Source organism: Uloborus diversus, chromosome 3 (genome assembly GCF_026930045.1).
Source record: "Uloborus diversus isolate 005 chromosome 3, Udiv.v.3.1, whole genome shotgun sequence".
In the NCBI taxonomy this organism is placed as follows: domain Eukaryota; kingdom Metazoa; phylum Arthropoda; class Arachnida; order Araneae; family Uloboridae; genus Uloborus; species Uloborus diversus.
The window spans coordinates 177,880,375-177,907,917 of NC_072733.1; the positions used below are offsets into that span (position 1 = coordinate 177,880,375).

General features: G+C 34.6%; 2 protein-coding genes across 7 annotated transcripts in view; both read right to left on the minus strand.

Moving 5' to 3' along the window:
- Positions 1 to 27,543, minus strand: part of LOC129219305 (protein hu-li tai shao-like) — a 106,497-nt gene that overhangs the window by 69,376 nt on the left and 9,578 nt on the right. The window lies entirely within an intron of this gene.
- Positions 1,978 to 4,815, minus strand: LOC129219065 (uncharacterized). The gene is made up of 2 exons (XM_054853383.1): positions 3,875 to 4,815; positions 1,978 to 2,107 (listed from the first exon to the last, which is right to left on the minus strand). Exons 1-2 carry the CDS (start codon positions 4,813 to 4,815, stop codon positions 1,978 to 1,980), a joined length of 1,071 nt encoding a protein of 356 aa, XP_054709358.1.

The window sequence follows — 27,543 nt, forward strand, 5'->3', positions numbered from 1 at the left end:
GTTCAGTTCTATTTGATATATGTTGACCCATTTACGAAAAAGAAACCAGCCTAGAACGTAGGATGAGTACAAAATTTCCAAAATAACTAAAGAATAAAAAAATATATATTTTTTGTAAGTGTTGAGAATTCTAAACGCATATCCATTGCCCCTTTTCCTCATTTCATAAAGCTTTCACATTGAAGCTAAATTAAATATATTATTGCACTATAGAGACGAAATAAATATTTCTTGCTATTAAAGTCAGGAAGTTAACGTTATCTCGTCTTTCAGAAAATAAATACGATAACGAACGCCTGGAGAAAACCTACGCATCTTCTACCTACGTAATGAACTCGCACAAAAGGGTAATTTCTAGAGAAACTTTTGTGGAGTATGAGGAATTTGCAAATTATTCAGGGGGTTGAGTCAGAAATCACAAAAAGTCTCTTGACATCTGAGGAGAACTTGAAAACGAAAGAAAAGGGACAACTGTATTTCAAGAGAGATACAGTTGAAATTATTTAATGGGGCCAATCAAAGGGCTTAATTTTAACCCCCCCCCCCCCTCCCCAAAAAAAAAAGTTCAAAAGTCTGTTCACCAATTTTCACACAAAAACAGCACCGTGTGAAAGCTGAAATTCCGTCAAATTTGAAAACATTCACCAAAAGAAAAAAAAAAAGAAAAAAGAAATCAGTATTACGGACGCAAATTTCATGTGAGTTCCAATGCAAATTAAGCAGTGGAGTCAATTAACTTCCATTTAGAAAAATGTCCATCAGGAAATAAAAAAATTAGGCAAACATGATAAACTCTGAAAGATATTTTCGTTTTCACCTGATGCTCGAAAATGCATGTAATATTTTGTTTCCGTTGGATGTTTTCAGATCAATAACATTTGTCTATTTTCAATGCTGCCGGGGGGGGGGGGGGGAAGTTGACACCCTAAATAAAACACTAAAGGACTAACTGAAGGTTAACAGCATCTATCACATTGTTGAACTTCACATTTACCACCTGTAGCAATGCATCGCAAAGCAACAAGTTTTCGAAAAAAGTAAATCGATTTTCCTGAAGAACTCTGATTTGTTACGATGAAAAGTTGCCAAGATTTGCCACCCAAACTTTTTTTTGAGGTGTAAAGCACATTGGGCTATACCATTAATTTTATCATGGTTTGTTCGTTGTTTAGATGACTATACAAGTTCCAAAAGTTATATTAATATAACTCTACACCTAAAAACCAGTTGTGGAATAAAAATAGTAACGAAACCTAGTCAGACCAAACAGAAGTTGAGGAATAAATACCTTTGTGCTTGAAAATGAAATAAATTACCAACGTTTTGATGCACAAAAATTGCTGACTGATGCAGACACGTGTTTCGGTGTTACAAGGAACACCTTTTTCAATGCAAAGAAGTGTGACTTTTCGTCCAAAAGCTCACACATCTTTGCATTGAAAAAAGGTGTTTCTTGTACTGGGATTTATGTAAGATTCGAATTAAAGAATTATTCAGATCAAAGCAACTGATTGATATGAGATTGAACCAAGATTTGCGCTTACCTGAATTTATTCTCGTTTGAGACATCCTGTACTGGCCTGGAAAGGAAGTATTTGGCACATCGAATGGACTTCGAGAATGATTACACGAATTTAATTTCTTTCGAGTTTAATTGAAGATTTAAGACTACATGATTCGATTTATATGAAGACCAAGCGGTCTCAGCGTGCTTACACAGACATCAGAGAACACATGACTCCAAGTTTATAGTCTCTCTTACGCGCTAGTTGACTTCAGCGCCCTCTATCAATGTTTTGTCCGAAACATCTTCCGGGGGGGCACAGTCACTAATCGGCAGCAGTCGTATACGTCCTACAGCTCTGGTGACCTCTCCTGTGGCGGTTCGGATGCTGACCACTCGGGTGATGTCATCCTTCCCTGGAAATATTCTGGCGATTCGACCTAGGATGAATCCTTGGGGTGAAGCTTTGTCTTCTACCAAGACCATTTGTCCCAGCTGCAGTTGACGTCCTGCTCTGGTCCACCGGTCCTGGGTTGAAGTGACTGCAGATAATCCTTGGACCACCTTCTCCAGAACTGCTCTTTTAGCTGTAATAACCTCCATCTGGAATAAAAACTAAGATGATTATTAGCGGAGTCAGATTCTGGGATTTCCAATAGAGGTGACCCGATCAAAAAATGACCAGGGGTAAGCGCTTGGAAATCGTTAACGTTGGTAGATAGAGACGTCAGTGGGCGTGAATTTAGACATGCCTCTATCTGGCAGAGGAGAGTACTTAGCTCCTCGAAATTTAGAAGCGCTCCTCGAGTGATTTTTACTAGATGACGCTTTGCTAACTTGATGGAAGACTCCCATAGTCCCCCGAAGTTAGGCGCGTACGGTGGAATGAAGTGCCACGTCACGTTTCTCGAAGCACAATAGTCTTGCACAATTGGGTCTTTGACCATTCTTACGAGTTCTTTTAGGTACGACGCCGCACCTACGAAGTTCTTCCCGTTGTCCGAATGCATATGAGTTGGTAGACCCCGACGAGCCACAAACCTTCGAAAAGCTGCTAAAAATGCCTGAGCAGACAAGCTGGAGACTAACTCTAAATGAACGGCTTTGGTGGTGAAGCACACAAAAAGGCATATATATGATTTGAATTCGCTCGCCTTGCGAATATGCTGACATTTTGTTATAATTGGCCCAGCGAAGTCAACTCCAGTGTTTTCGAACGCCCTTGAAGGTGTAATTCTAGATGCGGGTAAATCGCCCATTAGTTGAGTGGGCGGTCTAGCAGAATACCGGAAACATCTTATACACATACGAAGGAATTTTTTAACTGTTGATCTTCCATCTATTATCCAGAATTGTTGACGAATTAAGGATAAAACCATTTCAGTTCCTCCATGCAAACTGACTTCATGAAAGTGCTCAACAACTAATTTTGTGAAGTGATGTTGCTTTGGAAGAATAATAGGGTACTTATGGTCATACGGCAGAGTAGGATGCTTTGACAGGCGACCACCAACTCGAAGAAGTCCCTCGGCATCTAAAAAGACATTTAATCTCAAAAGTCGACTTGAAGTGGGAATAGCCCGTTTTTTTCTCAGGCAGTTAATCTCCGTATTGAAAGTCTCCTGTTGAATTTGTAGAAGAATGCACTTCAAAGACCGATCTAGCTCCGGAACAGTCAATGTCCCTGAAAGTCTTTCCTTGTGCTTCAGATTGTAGAAATAACGTAAAATCCACCCAATAACCCTAATTGTTTTCTTATAAGAAGAATATCTTTTAAGAAGGCTCTGCTCTTCATATGCGGTGGTTGCCAGGAAAAGATCCTCCTCAATATGTGAATCGTTCCGAACAACATCTGGAATTGTAGACGGACTTGCCCAATTTGAAGCATTTTGGAGCCAGGTTGGTCCCGTAAGCCAAGTCTTATGATCTTTCAATTGGTTAGGAAAGAGTCCCCTGCTTGCACAGTCGGCTGGGTTCTCCCGGGAAGGAATGAAATTCCAGGACTTAACATTTGACATGGATAAAATCTTTGTAACTCGATGACGAACAAATTGGTTTCCGCTTGAGGGTGGATTGGCTATCCAACTTAAAGTGATGGTTGAGTCACACCATAAAAAGGTTTTCTCATTACTGAGTGACAGTGTTTTTTTGATAGTGTTCACCAGTTCTGCGAGCAATAATGCTCCACATAACTCCAGACGGGGTAAAGTCAATGTCTGGACTGGTGCAACTCGCGTTTTTGCTGCCACGAAAGATACGCGCACAGTCTCAGAAATAGCACGGATGTAAACCACTGCTGCGTACGCCTTTGTGGAAGCATCGGAGAAACCATGTAGCTCAATTGTTGTGGCTTTAGCGCATTGCAAATACCTAGGTGCAGAGATATCCTGTAAGACGATACTTTGAGACTGAAAGGTTTGCCATTCTTCGAGCAGATAATGAGGTAAAGAATCATCCCAACCTATTTTAGTTTTCCAAATCTCTTGCAACATTATTTTCAGTTTAATGGTGGCAGGTGCGATAAGACCAAGTGGTTCGTATGTTTTAGCAATAACGGAGAGTAATTGACGCTTAGAATTTACATGTTCTGTAAGGACTGCCCGAACCCGAAGACTGTCTTTAGTTCCATTCCATTCAAGACCCAAGACTTTCTGATTTACGTCATTTTGAAAGGAATGGGTATCGGTAGAAGCTCTCATGTGATCAGGAAGATTCTCTATTACCTCCGGGTAATTGCATGACCATTTGCGCAGAGGGAAACCCCCACTTTCCATGAATTTTATCATTTCGGGTATTATGGATCTTGCTTCTCCAACAGATGCAGCACCGCACAATAAGTCGTCGACATAAAAATGAGTACGCGATAATTCTGACGCAATTGGAAAATTTTCCTTTTCATCGTCACATAGTTGATGGAGAGTACGTAGAGCTAAGAATGGCGCTGCTGACGTACCGTATGTCACTGTGTTAAGACGAAATATTTTTAGAGGTTCATCTTGATTATTCCTCCACACTATTCTTTGATAATCTTGATCTTCCTCAGCAATACGAATCTGACGATACATTTTGGCGATGTCAGCCACAAAAGCAACGGGATAGGAACGAAATGTTATCAAATTGCAAAATATGTGAGTCTGAAGTTTAGGTCCAGTAAGAAGAATGTCATTTAGAGAATGTTGATTAGAGGTTCTAGCTGAGGCATCGAACACTACGCGTAATTTCGTGGTGGTGCTATTTTCATTAACCACACCATGGTGAGGCAAATAATAGTGAGGGACCTTATGGACATCTTCAGATTTTACGACACTCATATGGTTAAGTTTTTCATACTCCTTCATGAATGTGACATATTGTTCCTTTAACGCGGGATTTCTATCGAGTTTCTTTTCTAGGAGATGAAACCTTTGATGCGCTTGGGTTTTGCTTTCTCCTAGATTCGAATTTACTTTTATGGGGAGCTTTACAATATATCTTCCATTTTCATCTCTTTTAACGGATTTTTTAAACAATGTTTCCGCGAGTTCATCATCTTCAGTTTGAATTTCTTGGATGGGCACAGACTCCACGGTCCAGAATTTTTGTAAAGTCTCATTTAATGACACAGTAAGGTGGGACACAGATTTCCGATCACTGTGGCAATGTCCGACTTTGCCTGCCAGCACATACCCTATTTCTGTTGGCAAGGCATCTGGTGTTCCGTGCTGACCTCGAAGAGGAGGGCCAATGATAAGACGTGTGGCTAGCTCAGCCCCTAGCAAAATGTCAATCTCTGATGTGTCATAGAATGTGGGATCAGCCAACTGAATCCCTTCCAGGTGAGGCCAAGAATGTTTTCTCAAACGGAAATTCGGAAGAGGTGAGGTTATTTTATTTACTACGAAAGCATTAATTTTCAGAAATTTTTTAGAAAAGTGTGCGGAGAATTCAAAGGTAGTCGAATGAAGAGAAGTTTCAGCCATAAGGCCATTAATCCCTATCAACTGATGAGATGTGTTCTGAAAATTTAATTGTAAGCGTTCCGCACATTTTCGAGTGATTAACGAATTTTGCGATGCATTATCAATCAATAATTTACACTGAATTACCTCTCCCGAACTACCCTTCACATTAACTAATGCTGTTGACAAAAGTACACACATTGAGTTTTGCCCCGCATTATTAGACACTGCTGATACCGAATGGACAGGCTCTGGAGCCACAGTATACCTATGCAACAAAGTATGATGGCGCAAAGCGCAACATTTACATGTGTATGAAAGTTTGCACTCCGATTGACTGTGATTATCCCTCAAACAATTTTCGCACAACTTGTGAGTTTGCACGACACCCCACCTATCCTCAAGGGGCATATTATTGAATTTTGGACATTTGAATAACTTATGATTTTGTTTGCACACAACACAGATATTTCCTTTCTCTACAACTGTACTATTTACAACTGGCTTACGGAATCGATTTGAATTGCCCATTTTATTTTCCCGATTATCCATGGGTTTACGGTTTGAAATGCTACTATCATTTCGACTTTCCCTTTTGTTTTCCAGACTTCGCGCTTCCTTTTCCATAAACGACTTAAAACTCTCTAGACTTGGTATACTGTGATTATCTAAAGTCAATTCCCATCTTTGTCTAACCAACTCATCCAATTTGGAAAGCATGAATCGAATTATCATTAAGTCACTTAGAGCGTTAGACTCCAAACCTAATGTTTTTAGATTTCTGACTGCTTCATTGCATCTATCTAACAACTCCAGTAGACCTTTCGAATTATCAACCTTTGTTATTTTAGACGAAAACAAGTTATTTATTTGAGCTAAGGCTAAAATGCGTTTGTTTTCAAATCTCTGACATAAAATATCCCAACAGTTTTTTAAGTTCTCTCCTTGGAGGGAAAAGCCACGAATTAATTTGGCTGCACTTCCACGAACAGCTGTCTGGAGATATTGTAATTTTTCTAAGTCTGTTAACTGACTGTTGTCAAGAATAGCCGATTTAAATATTTCTCTAAAACTAATCCAATCCTCTGTATCTCCATAAAAATTCATCAAAGTCATTTTCGGGAGTTTAAGAGTTTTTGCTTCCGGATCATTTCTTACCTTCTGATCAGCGGATCCCGAGTTCTGTGATACAAAGATTTCGATTTTAGATAATGCTTCAAGCACTTGATCTGACGTTTGAATGTATTTATCATAAAACTCCTCATTATCTTCAATTAAAAGGAATGCTGATTCCAAACCCCCTGCTAAATTATCCAATTTTGTTTTTATGCCCGTTAGAAATGCAATGTTTTCATTTTCCGAAATTAAAGTTCCGACTTTATCACAGTATCTAATACATTCTTTCGACAGAAATGTGAATTTAGACACCGCTTCACTCTGATTTTGCTTCTTTGATTTCGGCATATTAATGCTCAGAATCTTACTGTTGCAATATCTAACTTTTCAACACCAAATGAAAGAAAAAATATTCCGCAAGGAAAGAATTTTAAGTTTCGCCACTCACTACTCATGAATGAAAAAACCATAAACAACGCTAAGAATCCTAGTCAGACTGTGAAACATAACACATGGCGCCAGGGGCCATGAGGGGGGAAAACCAGATGAATCCGCTACGCACAACGAAATCAAAACGAAATGAATTAGATTTTCGCAATTTTTTGATTTATTTCTACTTTTTAATTAGCTTAATTACCCTCGAAAGCTCTCCGGACTGCGACGGACCACATTCTGTACTGGGATTTATGTAAGATTCGAATTAAAGAATTATTCAGATCAAAGCAACTGATTGATATGAGATTGAACCAAGATTTGCGCTTACCTGAATTTATTCCCGTTTGAGACATCCTGTACTGGCCTGGAAAGGAAGTATTTGGCACATCGAATGGACTTCGAGAATGATTACACGAATTTAATTTCTTTCGAGTTTAATTGAAGATTTAAGACTACATGATTCGATTTATATGAAGACCAAGCGGTCTCAGCGTGCTTACACAGACATCAGAGAACACATGACTCCAAGTTTATAGTCTCTCTTACGCGCTAGTTGACTTCAGCGCCCTCTATCAATGTTTTGTCCGAAACATTTCTTGTAACACCGAAACACGTGTCTGCAGTAATTCGAAATTTTCATGCATCAAAATGTGGGTAATTCATTCATTTGAAAAGAAGTTGTTTCAAATGTCCTCAGATTTCTCCTACGAACAATTTAACTAAGGTTCAAGTTAAAGATTAACATTATGAACAGTAGCACTAACACAATTACTAGAACGAACTGTCCAAAATGCTTGTTTTTTATTCCAAATGTAATAGTATTAAAAAATAAAATCAATATGTGCGCAAACGTGCAGTTACGTCTTTACGCATGGGTCTACGGGGGCGAAACTCGGGGTCCGCAAAGTATGGGATATCCGGGATCCTATCACGCAATTAAAATTATGCGGCACCGTGAATGTGCAGCAAACGATATTATTTGAATTCAGATGAGAAATCAAGAGCAAGATGTGATTTGCTAGCGTTATCATACTTAATGATATCAATGTATATGTGCAACTGATTTATAAACAGGGGATCACGTAATAAAATTTAAATAATTCATAATTAAAAACTAGCAAGCGTCTACGCAACCGCAAGACAAGGAACTAATAAACTTGGCGACTTCCTCAAAGAGGCAACTACTTGGAAGGCGGAGCTTTTAACAACGGAAAAACAATTCACTCAGACAGCAATTATACAATTTGAGCTTTCCTAAAACTTCTCAGCTGTTTCCGTGACAGTGCAGCAGAGATCGTTCAGTGTTTCATCACACAGTGTTTTTCACTTTTATAAAAGAAGGTTAAGCTTAATGCAAAACGATTCAAAATTATAAATTTAATTTAGTTGATAGTCTGATAAACTTAAGCAGTATCTTATTTTAATAAAGACAGTTCTAACAAATGTTTAAAACTAAGACATTCTTTCCGGAAATACATAAAGCTAATTCATTGTTTTGAACTTTATTTCTAAATAAAATTAATCCTCGTTATGGCATAAAACTTAAAAATTGCTATAAATTACAGCCAAGAACTATTGAGGTGTAGCGAAAGTAATATTAAATAAATGCTTGGAGAAAAATCAGTATTTTCAAAACAGAAGCATTATGACAGCTATTTTATGGGTTTGTACGTAAACAAGCGAGAAAAATTCATCATTTTCAATGCATACGACATTATGATTATCATGAGTAAGACCAAAAGCAGAAAATGCCAACATTCACCGGAAATATTCGGTCTTTCGATGTATTTGTAATGTGAATGACGTTCACCGGCAAATGTCGAAACAAACGAAGTTTCGGTCTTTTACAATTACATATAAAAAAACGATTAGAGTAGGTCCCCACATTTCTACTGTAAATTATTGATAAAGTACAAGTTGAACTATTTTTCTATTTAGAGTTGAGAGAAAAGTTCAAAGTATTAAAGTTGAGGTAGGACCGTGGATGTGCTGAAACTTTTGAAGCGCGAATTAATAGAAAAAAAAAGGAGCACAACTCTCCAGCAATTTAGATGCGTATTTGGTTTAATTAAATTTGTTGGAAACTTCCAAAACACAGAAGAAAATACACATACAAGGATATTAAGATGCCAGAAAAGCAAAAGACAAAACAAAATCTCACGCTAAAACATTAAATGTTACTACACCATCAGCAGCTATTAAATATAATTAAACTCTTGAAATTCTTAACGGTATTTGTTTAGAGCGGGAAACAATGCGTTGAATTTTAGTAAACAATTTACTACAGAGAAACAACATTGGCAACAAACTCGAAACATAACAAAAACAACTTTTTCCAAACATTACCAAGAACACGCACGTAACAAACGACAGGTGGAAGCGTTCGGGTGTATCCCAATTACAACTGATTGCATTTGAAAAAAGTAGAAATCCATTTAAACTTGAGGAAACACCTGCTAGTTGGTGGTTTTTAATTCCTATGATGTCTCAAAGATATACATATACTTACTAAAAGACACTATGAATTGAAAAGTGCAAAATATTTGAATTATGCGCAAGGTTTAATCGGACTTCATACACAAATTTATAGTTTCATCATTCTGAAGCAATAAAAATTTCTAGTCCACAAATTGACGTTAAAAAGTAATTTACCACACTGAATATATAAACTAACGATTCAATAATTTAAGTTTTCATAAACGACCGGAAACATGTTGCAATGAAGCTTTTAAAAGGGACATACTAAAAATTTGCTACAATACATTTTCACCACATATTTTAAATTGATGAGGTAATTTTGATGTGGGTAGGTTAACAGCAGTATCTGCAGAAATGAGTTTTCGAATATTTGAAGAAACGCGGTTAGGATTCAATATTAACAATATGGGGACGTTGGGAATTAGACGCTTTTTTCGCGCCTTTTTCTTCAGCGGAAACCAAAACGCAAGCTTGTACAATAAAAGCTTACTACAGATACGCTACTACACTTAATACACTGTGTACACTCTGCTAAGACACGTTAGCCTAATTGAAAGATACAAAATATATTTCGAGTACACAAGAGCAAGTTTGTTTCTTAACGTTGATAAAATTCAATATTTATTTCATTATCAATATACTTCTTAAATATAGTTCAGTTTAACCATTTAAGTGTGAGAAAATTATGATTGTCACTGACATAGGCTATCCGTATTTACAAAGGGCCCTATAACCAAAAAGAGCTTAGGGTCTAATTAAATCTAAATCCGGTCCCACCTCAGAAGGGCTTTTCATGTTGCAAAGCAGAGATAAAATTCAATTTGAACAAGATGTGTATACACACGACAGCCAAGCGCAAACATTACTGTAGTCACGCTTTGAAAAGTGCGAACTATCAACTTGCAACAATGAATGCAAAAAAGCTATTTATGCAATGGAACCTTCAATTACAAGTCCATAAAAATTTGCCGGAGAACATAAATGAAACCCAAACATCATTTAGGCGTAATCGATGTTTCAGATTTCACAAACAAACACAGCATGCCCCATTAACCACAGGGTACTATTAAAAGATGAAATCTTAACCTTTTAGGTACAATGTCATTTGCTGCGCATGCTCGAGTTACGCTTCAAAGAATTCCATTTCTTCGAGGACTTCTTCGAAGGAAAATTGTAGGAGTTAATTTGAGTATCTTTTCGTTTCAATTAAGTCTTAATTATTTACAGCTATAAAAACAAGCGTTTTCCCGATGACACAAGAGTCAATAGCAATGCGCGTGTTGATTGTGGCCGAACGTTTGTCAAAACATGAAAATGTACATTTGTTACCGGAGTTTCTAAAACGTCCTCAAGGGAAAATTCCCAAAGGGGGAGGAAGGAGGTCCTGACCCAAATAAAGCATGATTAGAAAAAGCAAAAACATTCCTCAACTCGCAAAATCCAATTTTTAAAAAATATTTCAGATGAAATACCTCAAATAAGGAAAATTTTAAAACAAAAAAAAAATTACCACATTTTTTTGGAGGAGTTCCGCGGAACTAATAGCAAACAGCGAAAACCAAATGCAAATAACAAAATATTATAACAAAAATTATAAAATCATTACACTTATTTGGGAGTTCCACAGAACCAATAACAAAATGAAAACCAAACTCAAATAGCGAAAAATAACAAATACTGTAAAAACATTGGCTACACTTATTTAAGCCAGGGAACAAATAACAAATAACGAAAACAATATAGTAAAAATAATAATTAACATTGACTACACTTTTTTGAGAGTTCCACGAAACCATTTTTTTTTTTTTTTTTTTCTTTTTCAATACACAAAGTTTTGAGCTTCCGACGTTCCGTGTTATTAGACATTTGTTCCAAAAATCTTCGGTAGTCCTAAAAACACTTAAAAAATCTGCGGAGATACGGCAACTGAAAATCAACATAAAGTTTTTTTATGGCAATGATGACTTAAAGATAGAATATATCAAATAAATTAAGCAAAATGAAACCGACTATTCATTTTGCTTAAAATGAAGCAAAAATGAAGATGGAAATGCTAGATGCGAAAGAAAATCCCAACAAGTTGTATAGATTTTTTTTTTTTTTTTTTTTCTACTTCTCATTTCAAAAATATTTTTACGGCTAACAAAAGCTGGTAATAAAACAGATGCATAAGTTTAACATATTTTTAGTCACTCTTTTCCAAAGAGCGGATCTTAAATTAGAATTTTGGTTACTTTTCTCCACCGTACACCACCTCTCAGTGGATACGCATAAGGAGAATTTTGGTAACAAAAATACTTCTATTTCCCCTTAATAGAGAACTTTGTGTGCGTACACAAAATTCTCTATTAATTATTGCTTTTCAATGTGCCAAACCCCATTGGTTTTTTAGCTGTGTCTCTGGTGTCATCCATTCATGTGAATTCACAAGATTCCGTAAAAGAATTTTATCGATCATAGAGACAGATAGCGAGCAAATATAATTGGTATAAAGGTCATTTCAATATCTTCAAGTCTTCCTACTGATAGAGCTAACTTTTTCTTATCTTCGACAAAACGATATAGTCAAAAGTTTCGATTAGATAACCAAATTAAACTTTTAGCAACAGTGTCCATAATATTTGATCTAGCTTTTGACGTGAAAAGAAAAAAGTTTCACTTCATAGACTACGCCAGGCTAGTCTTAAGCAGAGCGCAATCTATAAGTCCGCACTAATGAAATAATCGAAAAAGGTATACCATCTAAAGCGCATCTTTTCGTTCAGACAAACGAATAGATAGGCTTACCATTCATCCGGGACGAGCCCGAACACGACTGGGTTTTTAGTGCCATCCTATCCTGGGTAATGTCCGGGGTTGTAAAAACAGCCCGGGTTTCGGTGATTTCATGACCGGCAAGAGATTTGTGTTTAAAAGTTTGGATTGATATGTTGAACTAAAACAGCTAGGTCTGAATGACTAGGAATGAAGTTTTGAATGAAATTATAAAGTATTTTTAAAATATTTTCTCAAAATATATTTATAACTCTGAGATAATTACAACTATTATCATTGTGAACTGTATAGATTGTAAATCAGAATATCTTTTTTCAATTTTGTTAGAGAAGTACGGTGCTCATAATCTCAAATTTTAACAGCTGATTTTTTTTTTTTTTTTTTTTTTCTGTGTGTATGCTAAATTAGATTCATTAACTTTACAAATAAAGGCAAATTTAAGTCAGCAACTGTTCCAAAAGAATTTTAGGAAATAATTTTAAGACAATTTTTCAAAGAAGCGTTGAAACTAGTACAGTCCATTTATATTGGAAAAGCCAACAAAAAGAGTTTTGAAGGAGCTACAGCAGCGATTCCCCACTTTTCTTTTGCCTCCCCCCTCCCCTTCCCCAACGGAAAATATCCTTCATATTGCTTAAAACATAAATGCATTTTCATGGTTCATAAACCTAAAGACCACTAAATTTGTTTTCAGAAAACTTTCAAACAGCATGTAAGAATAAAAAGGAAGGAAAAAGTTGGCAACGTAAAAAAGGAAATCACTGAAAGTCAAAACAATTAATTACTCATTCTTGGATTGCCCTCTGAAAAAGACGATGGGGCGAGAGCCAAACGTCGGGAAACACTGAGCTATAGAAACTAATGTGCTTCTAATAAAACTTTAAAATGAGACTCATTTAGCTGCGATTATAAGAAATTGCGAAACTAAAATACAGTGTTATCCCGTGTTAGTTCCCTCTGCTATAACTATTTTCCTAAAAAGCAAAAACTTGGCTACAACAAATATTTCTTAGATCGACTAAACACTTAACAATTAATAGATCAGTGTAATTAAACAAAATTCGCTACTGCGAACTGACTTGTTTTCATTTTCCTTAAAACGGGATCCCACTGTAATTTTTGTAATTTTACAAAAGCCAAACCCCAATTTATATCATAGAAATTTCTGTAAAAGCACTAATTTTTGCGAAAATTAAAATATCGGTTCTTTCGAGAGCTGAAAATTTCGCAGACTTCATGTGAATTGAAACGAAAGTTCAAAGATCCTGAAAGCATCTAAAAAGAACTTCACTTGCGTAACATATTTTAAAAAGCGTTATATTTCGTAGTTGTATTGTTTTGTATTCAAGAATTTACTTTTTTTTATTATAGAAGCTATGCACTAAATCATTCAATTTTGCACAAGGGAAAAATTTATTTTTTTATTATTATTTAAGGCAAAAACAAATACATATACCAGGAGGCTTAAATTTTCGCGAATACAACGGTCTTGCGAAAATTAAAGCCTCGCGAAAGTAAGCACTTTTATACAGTGATCCGCCATTAGTTAATCGGTAATAGTTTGCTCAATGAAATTCAAAAACTGGAGTTATGCCTTTCGAGACGCAAGACAAAAGGATAGCATCAAACGAATCAAGCGCCAATCAAAGGTCAAGAGGAGAAAAAGCAATATCCCAGCCTCATTCCAGCGTAAAAGGAAAAAAAAACAATTGATCCTCCAGACCTTCGCCTACACTAATGCAATGCATTTTAATATTACACCTCAGTAATGGCGGCAAAAACGAAGCCCTGGGATGCGGTCAATGACGCAAGAACTCCTCATTCATGTCCGACACAGTTAAAAGCAGGTTTCCGCTGGGTACAGACAAGATAAAAGCCAAGCTAAAAACAAACTTTTCAAGAAAGCGGTCAAGCTGGTGATAAGAAATCTCAGCCTCATGTCGCGTGGTTGTGGGAGGAAGGAATCTGAGGAACAATACTGAAAACGACATTCAAAACAGCCATTTTGAATGCAAGTGACAATGAAGATTGACATGAAAAACGCTTCCAAGTATCGAATTCTTAAAGTTCGGCTTTCATGCTATTATATTGACTTTCATGTAGCAAATAATACGCTTTTAAGTAATTGTTCCTCGTGCTTAACTTTGGCTCACGTTTTTGTTAATGAATACACTAAAGGACAAATTGAAATTAAAGTGAATTTTAAAAATTCGTTGCTTTGCGTTTTGTGTCACGGTATGAAAAAACTAACTTCAGCATTCAAGTCTTTTCTTCAGTTAAAAACATCACCTTACTACACTTTGTCAACTGTGCAATGGGTCATTTCACGGTATTATCTTGAGTCCGTAACATGACTTCTTTAGCCATAACTTTGAAATTTGCTCCTTAATTAGTACATTTTATTTTGAGTTTGGCCTTCCAATACACAAATTCAAATGAAAATAATTTGCAGATCAAACAGTAAATTTAAAATGTTGTGGCATCAAAAGTCATGTTACGGACTCGACATTTGTCCGAAATACTGTGAAATGGCCCTAATACGACAGAAGATGCTACCAAAGGCGAACGGTATTCAAGATTGCCGAAACATGCCTATTTGAATCAGGGCTTAATTCTATGCAAATAAGAGCAGGGGAGCAGCTCCTGTGAGCGCTTATACAAATTAGGCCCCGATTTGAACGTGAATTTTATAAACAGCTAATTTGAACAATGAAACAAATTAAAAAGCAATATTTGAAAAACTCATTCAAAATTTTTTGCATCACTCAACAGAAAACAGTAGCTACTTCACTTACAGTCAAATACTGTTGTGGGAAATTTAGAGAGAAGTCCCTCATATTTTGAAGTAAGCGACTGGTGAAATAAAATGCTAGAATCAAATGAAATTGTTCAGATAAGTATCGAAGAGGGACTTCCGTTTGTCATCAAGACAATTGTACGAGCTAGACAAAATAATTATTAATATTTTTCAAAACTTCTGTTCAAATGCTTACTACTACTTTTCAATTCTAGCTCCAGCAGTATAACTTTCAACAGTGCGATTTTATCATTAGCAGTTTTAACTAAAGTTGAACAAGCGTCTGGAACTTTGATGTAGCATAAACACTAAAAAATACTCAAACTTTTTAAAAAAATTCGCACTTACAGGCGAATTAGCAATCGCACATTATGTCCTGTAGCTCAGTTTTCAGAGAGGTGTCTTTAAAATAGAAGATACCGGAAATAGGCATCTCTCAAATAAGATGAGTATGTATAAATAAACCTGTTATGGGTCTGCATAATCCGAAACTACTTTTACTAATCAGCGAAAGACAGTTACATCGAATTAAACAAAATAAACATGCAAGTGCTCCCATAGATATAAATTTGAAACTAAAATAACTTTTCTATACTTCCACACCAAATTTACTTAATCGGGAGTCCCAAGTTTAAAAAAAAAAAAAAAATGACCCGTAAAAACAATGTGATACGTATTTAATTTAGACAGTCATTTGTATAATCAGATGAGCAAACTAAATGAACCTTTACAAGGGTCTGATGATAAAATCAGAAAAACACATTAGGAAGAATTGTGACTATCCCAGAATACCTCCGCCAAGCAAACTTTTAAATTTCTCCGTCATTTTAAAATACTACGTCTACATTTAACTATGTAAATATTTAAGCAGGATACTATGAAACTTCAAACATACAAATTGTTTTAATGGTAACTATTTCAACACTTCGTCAACTACGGAATTGCCTTTATTACCTGCTTCATTCCCCAGCTCGTCAACTAATTAATTGCCGTTAACTTTTATTCAGCCTGGTATAACAGCATGCATCAAAAGACCTACTGAAACTTGTATTTCCTTTTTTTTTTCTTTTTTCATGTCAAAATTTGTTATAGTTTAAAGTTGACAGTTCATAACAAAAAGCATTTAAATTGTTAAATTTAAATCACAAGTAAGAATCTTAAATTATATTAGTTCACTTTAAGCTGAGCAGAGGAAAATATATCTTAGCGGATTAATACAATTAACTTAGTTCATCACAACTATGTAACTTAAAAAAGCCAGTTTCTAGTTGCTCCAAATGCTGTCATGCACATACACTTCATAACAAAAGAACTATCCGAAAATGAATTCCCCAAACCAGCGACGCAGAAAACCACAGATATTAACAGTTTCTAATCGGATTACTCAATTCCAAGGAAGAACTAGTGATTCATACAAATTTTTTATCGGCAATGCTTCCGAGGATCTTACGCTATTGTAACGAAACTTAGCACGATGTCCATCAAAGCTAATAGATTTCCAAACCTTTTTTCATTTTACGGTTAACTAGTCATTCGGATCAAGAAGAAAATAATCAATAAATGTAAGTTAAAAAAAAATTCCGAGAACAGCCCCAAGGGCATCCATCTTTCCATAATCATTTCTGAAAAGTGTCCAACCAATTAGGCATAAAAGGTGGAAATAAACAAAACAGAACATGCTACTGTTTAATGAAATGCAAGGAGGATTGCTAGCTTCCCACCAAGAAATCTCCAGTCAAAAATGTCTGAAAATTATTAAAAACGAGGAACCATCTACGAAAACGAGTTCAAGCAATAAGTTTTTCTGCTCAGTTCGCAAAATAGATTACTAAAGTATTAATATGTTTCTTTTTTTCCCTTGACATAGCTTGAAAAACGGAAAGCCAATTAATTCTGCCTACAACAAAACATTGTACGAAAACTTTGGGGTAACGACATGAGTACAAAATAAAACCACACAACACTGCTTCCAACCTTCCCCCTTCTCATTAAAAATATCGCAGCAGCAACTAAATCCTGGATTGACCTCTTAACAGCAGGGCGTACATTTGTATAGCTGGCAAAAAAAAAAACTTCGAAGATACTTGGTTAAGTTTCTTTTATATATTTACTTCAAAAAGAAAACATTTTTAAATTTTACAAAAACGACGTTTACGATAAACCCAGGAAGAAGTTGCGACTAAAAACATAATCGAAAAGAAAATACGCAAAGTTTAAAAATAAGCAGCGTTACAAATGGTCACGCCAGGACTTAGGCAGTAACAGAAAAGTTTATTTTATGCGGCAATATTTTATCAATTGATATGAAAATACTGACTCAACTCTTGTCAAAATCTATTCCAAGAAAATTTCCGTACAAGTTAGTAAATGAGTTCTAATCGTTCCCCAATCACACGAATTAATATCTTACAAAACATCTGCATTCGGTTCAACTGTAAAAAAAAAATCAAAGTACTCCATCAGCGAAATGCAAGATACGCAAATCAAAGTAATTTTTCTTGTTTTGTCGGCTGCATTGATCTTAACATAATATTTACGTGAAATGTTTCCCTTCATATAATTGGTAAAGAATTTATTGACCGAACAGTTTACAAAACATTTCGCAAAGACAGAACAGAGATTATGCTTCATCTCATAAATACAAAAAATCTTATGATTCATGATCACATTGATCAAACTAATGAAAATTCTGGCAAAAACAAAACGCATCACAGCTGCAAGGTGTATTGCAACGAATCAACATTATCTACTTCGTAAGCTTTATTAAAAATTCTTTCAGAAAGTAATCTTGATTGAGCAATTTTCAGTTTTAACTATGTTCACTAACTTTGACAAAGTTGGAAGACAGTTTAAACTAGAAATTGCTATCTTGATGCAACGAGCTTGCTTTAAAAAAAAAACTAAAATGCCCAGTCAAATGTCGTATTTCCAGGCATCTTTAACCAAGAAACACGAAATAACATAACACAATCTGCATTTATGGATCAAGCAAATAAAATGAACCCATTAAGTTGATGGAAGACGTGACTGGGTATGTTATTTTCTATCACATTTTCAATCAAGTGCACGTAACACGTTTATTCGACTGAGGCTTTTCGAAAAAATCTAACTTGATTTTTCATGCATTCTACAATCACGACCTAAATAATTTCGCGTTGTAAACGAAAATAAATGCAAAGCACATAAAACTTCTAATTTATCTTTATAATGTCTACACTTTTCTACGATTCAGACTCATGTGGAAAAATGACTAATTCATAGCTGAAAAGAAAATTAAAAATAAATAACCTAAAGCAATGTAATTACAGTCGAACTCGCTAATAACGAGAGCGAAAGGACAGCGATATTTGCTCGTTATTACGGAGTGCTCGTAAAAAACGAGTTTGCAAAAAAATCACAAAACCTCATACACACTTGCTTTTTTTTTTATTTAAAAAAAACTATTTCTGGTTAATTTGCTTTGAACTGCCTTATTGTCTGATCTTATCTTTCTTATGCACCAGAAAAAAAAATCGAAAAAAGGTTTAAAGTTTTTCAGCAAGTCAGAAGACATTGACCATGATGAAGGTGGCCTAGCATCAAATTCTTCACTCTGTCGTTATCGCCAGAGTTTTCATTACGTTTTTCACCTGCATTTGCTTGAATTTGATTTACAATGTCCTTGGGGAAGCATACCTCGGAAGTGAGAACATATTGTCATCAAATATTTAATTTTTTAATGCTTCTCTACTCCACAAATTAAAAAAAGGACAGTTGTGATTTTTTCTCTGGATTTATGACTCATCACTAACTTTTGGTTGACTTCAGAGTATCAAAGTAATTTTTTTGAGAAAGGATAAGCTGAACTGGAAGTCATATCAATAGAAATTTTTATGAGGCACAAAAATATTGCTCACTTTAAGCGGAGTTCGCTCCTTAAAAGCGAGTTATGCTCCCATAGACTTAACATTGTACAACAAAATCTTTCTGATTTCCTCGCTAATTCCGGGTTCTCGTTAAAACAGCGCTCGTTATAAGCGAGTGATTGTATGACGTCTTATTATAGTCCGATATATTCATTTACTGTTGGATCAACATCGCATTCTAAGTGTAAAATACTTAAAAACTATCAAGCCTCATAGTAAACACATAAATTTTTTGCATTCATTAAGAAAACAGCGATAGCGGAATTTGGATTTACAACATAATTCTGATGAATCCTAATAATAATCCCAGTAGATTTCCTTTTGAAACGAGGGAAGCCACCCCGTTTCTTCTGAGAAGTCCTCTAAAAATTTATATAAAGTGGAATTAGTACTACATCGGGAGCATCGAAGAGAAATTTTGAATAAAAATACATTACGTATTTCATCAAATTAGCACAGAGCACTAAACATTTTCATAGACCAAATTTAACTAAATCTCATTTTACTGAACACCTGGTTGCACTTAAAATTGGTTCTTACCGAATTCCTAATGTACGAAGATTACTTTTTAACACTAAGTGAAACTAGAATGCTCAAGAATTTCGCATATAATGTAGCGTCTAAAACTCTGAACTAGATAACCCTGCAACTCTCTGGCAAGGGGGGGGGGGGACTGCGAAAAACGAGCGCATTCTCCATAACCCGTCATTTTTGACACTCTGCCACTTTTCGGTTCACATTAGGCAGAGTTTTCGGGACTACAATTCGCGCTGGTACCAGTGGGCCCGAGATTTTTGAAATGATGGGTGCATATAATGTAAAGACGTAGGGGTAAACAATACGTTGGGGGTCCGTAAAAGTCACTTGTGACCCCGGTAGCAGAAACTGCGAGACGCGCGTCGCAGATTTTTCAGCGACCTGCAGACAATTTTATAAAAGAACAAAAAGAAAGAAAAATAAATAAATAAAAGACTTTAAAAAAAATTCAACTTTGCAAAGATCGTCTAGAGATCGTTTTTTGGCCGGAAAAACGATGGATGCTTTCAGCATTTCAGCTAGAAACATAGTCGCCATATTTGGTCATTCACAAGATCTAAGTAGATAAGATGCTTAAGTGCCTAAGTTTTCAAAAACAAAGCAAAATTGGATGTTTTATTTAACTGAAAACTGATGAAAATAACTTAAAATGTGCAGCAAATCGTTTTCTTTTATTTTTCAAAGTAATTTTCTTGAGAAGTTTTATATTTAAAATTTCACCTTATCTTCATTGCTTTGGACGCAAAAGTGCTAAAAGCTTTTCAACTAAAATGTAACATCATGAGGATTTTTATTTTTGAATTATTTTTTCGCAACAAATTCAAAAATTTTTATCTTAATTTTCGGCGTAGTCGCCATGTTTGGTCATTCCCCAAGATGTTGGTACGCAAGATACTTTAAGTGCCTACGTTTTCATAAACGGAATTGGATGTTTATTGCAATGCAAACGGTTGAAAATTATGCAAAATGTGCCATTTTTTCGGATAATTTTTAATTATTGTCTTATAAAGTGCTAAATTTTATCTTAGAATAATATCTTACCTTCATTGCTTTAGAGGCTAAAGTGCTAAAAACTGACTATTTCATCTAAATTGTAGTTTTCTAAAGATTTTGAATTTATTTCTACTTTTATGTAACAAATTCAAAAATCTAATTAGAATCACGCCTTTTTCGCGCAGACGCCATTATTTGGTCATTCGCAAGATGGAAATAGACGAGACTATTACTTGCCTAAGATTCCAAAAACAGAATTTGATGATTACCTCAATGAACATCAAATGAAGATTACATAAAATGTACAATAAATCATGTTTCTTTTAAAATGATTTTCATAAAAAAATGTGAATTATTACCTGAGGAATTGCATTTGCTTTGGAAGCTTTGCTATAAACTAAAACATTGCTATAATCTAAAATGCAGTGTCCTGCAACTTCTCAGTTATTAACTTATTTATTCATTTTAAAAAAAAAATAAAAAACCCATTTTAACTTAAATTTTCCACACTTAAATATGTATTGAATAATTGCTTTTCATAGTGCGCAGAGTTCTATTTATTTTTATGAAAGTAGTGAAAAAACTGCCCCCCCCCCCCCTTTTTTATACAGTAGAACCTCTCGATAAGGGACACCGAGGGTACCGGAAATTTTGTCCCTTAAATAGAGGTGTCCCTTCTTCGGAGGTATTCGAGTTTATATATTCAATGTATTAAATCAGTATAGTTTCGTAATGAACATAAACCATTAAGATAAAAGGCTAAAAATCATTGATGTATACTGAAATGAAATTCAAAATTATTCAAATTTCAAAATTGATTCTTTTAACAATTAAAATTTAATAAAACATTTGGCAATGGTATAGTTTTATAACTCACATTAATTATTTTGAAGTCATTCCTTGCGTAAACGTTAAGTTTCATATAATTTAAAATTCAATACAATAAAAATTTCAATCAATGTTTACATTTCAAAATTTTCTACACAAAGTTATCCGTGCGCGGTCGAAAATCCATCGGCCGTCAGCCAACATGAATGAATTCAGGAGAGGGAAAAACATGCGTTAATTTCAGCAAGAATTATGCATGCATTATGAAATTCTTGAAAAAATGCATCATATCAGTACACATTAATGTTAAACTCTCACCAGTTGAATTTTAGATTCTTAAATTCCAGTGAATTCAATACTTAGTAGGCGTTCACATTCATTTTTTAAAGTTTTTGCTGTAACTGTCCCTTAAATAGAGTGTCCCTTATTCAGAGTCAAATACATGCAGGTCTCCATTCAAAGGGACTGGGACCAGAAAAAATGTCCCTTAAATAGAGGTGTCCCTTATTTGGAGGTGTCCCTTAAAGGAGGTTCTACTGTACTTTAAAACTCGGCGACAGTGGTGGCCACTATGTTTTTCAGGTCTAACGGCCACTGGCCAGTTGGAAAATTTTTGAGTCTTGACCTTTACTTGTGTATTTTATGAAAACTCAAAATAAAACTGATAATAATGCTGCAGATTATTTTCAACTGTCCAAAATGGTGTCGCAGACTGGATGAAAGTTTCTGCTACTGGGCTTGTGACAGGGTCCAAAATTTGTGCATGTCCCTGCATATCGCTGAAAACTGAAAAATGGTTGCCTTTGCGCCGGTTGTAATAAAGTGTAGCAACGGAATGCGATGCAAATTGCAATAAAAAAATACATGTTCTTTTCCCACATAGTTTCAGAGCGCAGAGACTGAAACATATAGAATAAGTTTCTAGATACAATCCGAGATCAGGCCCGTCTTTTGGGGTGGGGGTCAGTTGAAAAATATGCTGATGTACCAAATGTGTTGAATGCTGCTAGATTCTGATGTGCTATTAATGTGTTTGTTTTTTTTTTCTTATAAATTCGTACATCTGAATTCTTTCTCATTTAAAATAATTACGCTGTAATTTCAAAATTTCATTAAATTATGTATTTCAAGAGGAAGGGGATCTCACACGTCAAGTTTATTTCTAATTTGAAATCTAAATTTACAAATACAAAAGTGACGACCAGCAACCGGCTCTGGGCCCAGCTAGACTGGTCCTAGTCAATTTACAATCCCCAGTGAAGATCAATGGCCCTCTTAAAACTGTCTACTCCCTTGCTCATTACCACCTCTTCCGGTAAGCTGTTCCAAGGTTCCACTACCCTGCTAAAATAATAATTTTTCCTAATATCCATGTTAGCCTGAGATTTAAATAGCTTAAAACAATGACCCCTTGTCCTGTTTTCAGTGCTAAACTTCAGCCCCGTAACATCTTTCATTTTAATAAATTTAAACAGCTGAACCATGTCCCCTCGGTCTCTTCTTTGCTCAAGACTGTACATTTTAAGTCTTCTAAGCCTGGAATCATAATCTAAGTGGGAAAGTCCACTTATTAGCCTTGTAGCCCGCCTTTGAACCCTTTCCAATACATTAATTTCTTTCTTAAGATAAGGAGACGATAAGGAGACCAAAACTGAACAGCATACTCCAAATGGGGTCTTACCAAACTTCTATATAAGGGCAGAAGACCTTCTTTAGATTTGTTTGAAATAGATCTATTGATAAACCCAAGCATCTTATTGGCTTTGTTGCTAGCAATGTTGCACTGTTGGCTAAACTTTAAATCCTGACTTATTAAGACCCCCAGATCAGTAACTGTCTGCCTGACTAATGACTGAACCTTGCAAATAATAACTTGTAAACTTATTTCCATGCCCTAAATGTAGCACTTGACATTTCCCAACATTAACAGCCATACCCCATTTATCAGCCCACTCCATAATATGATCTAGATCCTCTTGCAGCTGATTTGCTTGTTCTTCATTTTCTACAGTCCCCAATAACTTTGACATCATCAGCAAAACAATTCATGTTCCCAGAAATATTTTTATACGAATTTAGACTCATATTGAAACAGGGTTCGCCGATATATATCAGTTGATATATATGATAAATATCAGATATTTATTTTGAAAATATCATGATATTTTCGATATTTATTTCTTCAACTACGGTATTTTCAATATAAAAAGCATATTAATCACTAATATTGTTATTTTATTATTAAAAATCCCCAAATAGTTATGTACTACATATACTACTGTATACTATAATATTTTTATGATGTATTAATGCATGATTAATATGACAAAGTAATAAAATTTCTTTTTTACTTGTATTTTAGTCATAAAATTATTAGTAATGTAACAGTTTTAATTATTAAAAGTGCCTAATTAAATGTTAAACGTTGCTTAGAAAAAAGGAAAATGTCTTATGACTGTGCACAGATTAATGCACATTTATTTCTAAACCATATAACTGTAAAAGTAGCTAACAGAAGAAAACTGAGTAAAATAGCTGTTGAAAGGTTGTGTAAAGCAGAGATTCAGACAGCTAAACATAAACAAATACGTTTAATACAAAACATGGGGACACACATACAGCAAGACATAGAGAAAAGTAGTGAAGCCCGATAAACAAGACTGTGGCTCTTTAAATAGAATAGAGGGCAGATTTTCAGTATCCAATGATGTTTCTCAAATAGCAATAAGCTTTCTCCAAAGTCCGATGGTGGATTAAAGAAAAGATTTTGCGAACTCCGTGGAAAGCTGCAAATGTCTCTTCCAATAAGATATAAGCACAGTTCTTTCTTTTAAACCAATGGAGAAAGCGATTACATTCAACAATAGCTATTGCTAAATTAACTCCATTATACAGTCTACTCCTGGTACAACGCGATCCAACTTACGCGAAACGGCTATAACGCGAGTTTTTCAGGAGCAACGAATTTTAGAGCTAAAGTAAATTTCTCGCTCTCAACACGAAAATATTTGGAAAGGAATCGTGATGTTAAGTTTTGGCTTTGTAATTGACTACTAAACATTGACGTCGTGAATGTACATTCATCCTTTCAGCATCACTGACTTGCGCAAGTTCCCACACACTGCACAATAAACATAGCTTTATTAGCGTGTATATATCATCACTCCTCATTTTCCATTTATTTATTCTGAATATGAAAGGTGTGGATTGAAGGTAGCTCGACAGTCAAGAGAAGGTAATCCGTATAAGTCCAGACCTTAGTCTTAATATGAAGCTTGCAGAGTAGTGTTTAAGCAAAATGCAAACAATATGAAATTGGAATCCTCTCTTGTATTGTAGATTATAGAAACCCGAAAGAGGGGTGTTACCATAGATGTAAATGTTATAAAAGTGAATGTAAAGCTACTGTATTTAAAAATATATTCGCAGATATTTTGTCGTTTCTATATTCAGATTGCGCAGCATTAATCGTCATCTTCAATTTTTGAATTATAAATGTTACTTATTGTATCTACTGTAAAGTGTACTCTTACCAGGGTAGGTTTTCTGCCGGCAGAAACTGGCAAAAACTTAAAAGCATCTTTAATTACTTAAGTGATTACTAAATGATATTCGTTTAAGTAAACTAAAAAATTCAACTTCATTTCATCATTTAAAAAAATAAAATCCTATGCTAGTGCCCATTATTTAGTTCCAGAAGGGAACTTTTCAATTGCAGATGCTCGTAATGTTTGGATTAATCTAACAAAGGACGAAAAATCATATAGGTGCTCAGGAAAGAGGAGAGACATACAAAATTAAAAGGAATTTCTGATTTTAATTTGCTCACTTATATGCTTCATCTAAATTGTTTGTGATCGAGACTATCATGTGCATCAAGAAGAAAGTGCCAGAATTTTACTTGCCAATATTAACATAGATTTTGTACCTAATGTCACAGCTTTGCAAAACAAATTGGCCCTATTTATCGAAACTTATTTTTCCCAGTCGAATTTCTCCCACTAGCCCAGTTACTACATGGTGAACCAGTTTTAAAAATATACAATAGATGAAAGTTTCACGAACATTGCTTGTTCCTTCATGCATTGCCTGCTAGCTCTTCTGTCACAGGAATATTCTGAAGTTTCTCATTTGTACATATTAGATTGAGAAACTGTTTAGATTTTTAGAAACCACCTTTCCTAAGAAACTGCAGGGTCCAAACAATGTAACATTTGATTTTAAATTGTGGTAACATTGTGGTAACATAATTAAATTGTGCTTTGGTTAATAATTATTTTTTCCATTCCTATTGCATGACAATAATTTAATTTTTTTTTTTCATTTTGCGAGTTTTTGCTAGTTTCTGCCGCAAATGTGACAGAAAGTGGTTTTTGCCATGCCAGTTTTAACCGGTTTCTACCAGTGGTTTTAACTGCCTTGGCAGAAACTTGCCAACCCTGACTCTGACAGTGCAGTGCTTCGTTATTACTACACATTGTACGTACAGTACTGTTTTATTTTTAAGTCTCTCTCTCCCATTGATTTTGTACATTGTAACAGTATTTTATGTTGAATTATGCAGCTTTTAAAAAATACAGTTAACTTCAGTTCTTTATGTAAAAAACTAATATATACTTTTAAAAAATGGTCTAAAACTGTTCAAAAGGAGCTTAAAATGGCAAAAATGATAATAAAAATATTTTCGCTAGTTTCGAAAATATCATAATATTTCCGAATACTGTATTGAAATATATAGATGTTCTGAAAAAAAAGGGGTGGGCTGTTTATTGAGAGGCAGTGATAACATTTTTAGCTTGATAGATCTTGTGCTTATTCTATAATTATTAAAATTCTAATAATTATTCTATGATTAATGCTTTTGTAACAAGAATGAAATGAGGAAAATTCTACTGTTTGTACACAAGTCTAAACATAGGAGAATAAAAAGATTCTCTACATTAAAGACATGCATTCTTATGTTTATCTCAGAACTTATGTATTTTCACATTAAACTACGCAACAGTTGCAAAGTAAAAGATAAAAATTTAACTAAGTTAAACCATTTATCTACAGATAAAGGATCACAGTAATAAACAAAATATAGGACACAACAAAACAAAATTAGAGGGGAAATATAAATTTTACTACCATAGATAAAAGAATGGCGTAAAACCCAAATTACGTCATAAAAGCTAAGGACATTGTTCTACATAATTTTTTTTTAGATATCACAAAGAAAAAAAAACATTCTTGTGGCCCATCGTAAAAGAGGGAAAAATGAGACTTATTAATATCAATAAAATCATAATGGAAAAAATTATGAGTTCATTGACCTGTGATATTTATATTATTGGTGAAAATTAATCTGCAAAAATATTTTTTATTTCAACAATAATTTTGGTGTCTAAAGCAGCAACAATTTTGTTAAATCATGTTAAACTGGAACAATTCAGAATTTGCTCTTTCTGCTGAAAATTCGCTATCAAAACAGCAAACAAAGTGAGCAACACGACAAATTCGCCAATCTATTTGCATACTAATGTTTTCTAAGTTATGAGGAAACTTCTTCCGCAAACTAAAATGGTGCTATTCAAAAAAAAAAAAAACAGATTTAGTATTCATAGCGATTTTTCTCACATTGCTATATTTTTGCTCTGAAGGTGTTCTTAACTGTAGCAAATTCATGCACAATTTATGTTGGAATGAATAAAATTTAGCAATTGGCAAAGTAAAATACATATAATCTATTTTTTGGTTTCAATAAAATAATTTGTACAAGCTTGAAGAACGTATTTTTCTGTATGATTTTCAACTTTTTTTTTCTTTCCTTGATTGCTTTAGCCAAGTTTTGTTTTGTAGTTTTAAGACAGATTTCTTACGGTATATTCGAAACTTTCAAAATGCAACAGCTTATAGAAAACTATGGTAGATGTGAAGACAACTAGGTAGAATCAATTTTTCACTCAGCCATGGAATCTAAACATATTATGCACAATAGATCCACCTGTATGTACTTAGATAAAAACGAGCATTTTCTATTCAAGATAAAGACGCTCTTACTGTCCGAAGCTGTTTATGTTTCAAACCGTGAAAATACTATACCTATTAATGCATAAACAAATCAATCGTCTAATGGCATTAACTCTTACGGAGCAAGATTGTTAAACTCCTTCCAACTGTTTAAAAACCATGAATAGTCGAAATTCGTTCAAGAAAAGGCTAAAAAAATATTATACTCAACTCTACTGCAGTTAA

What these genes read in the sequence shown, in the direction of transcription:
- LOC129219065 (XM_054853383.1), bottom strand. Translation starts at nt 4,815, where the DNA reads ATGAGTGTCGTAAAATCTGAAGATGTCCATAAGGTCCCTCACTATTAT. An exon ending in CAGGATATCTCTGCACCTAG is followed by an intron (nt 2,108 to 3,874) that starts GTATTTGCAATG and finishes TTTTTATTCCAG; the next exon opens with ATGGAGGTTATTACAGCTAA.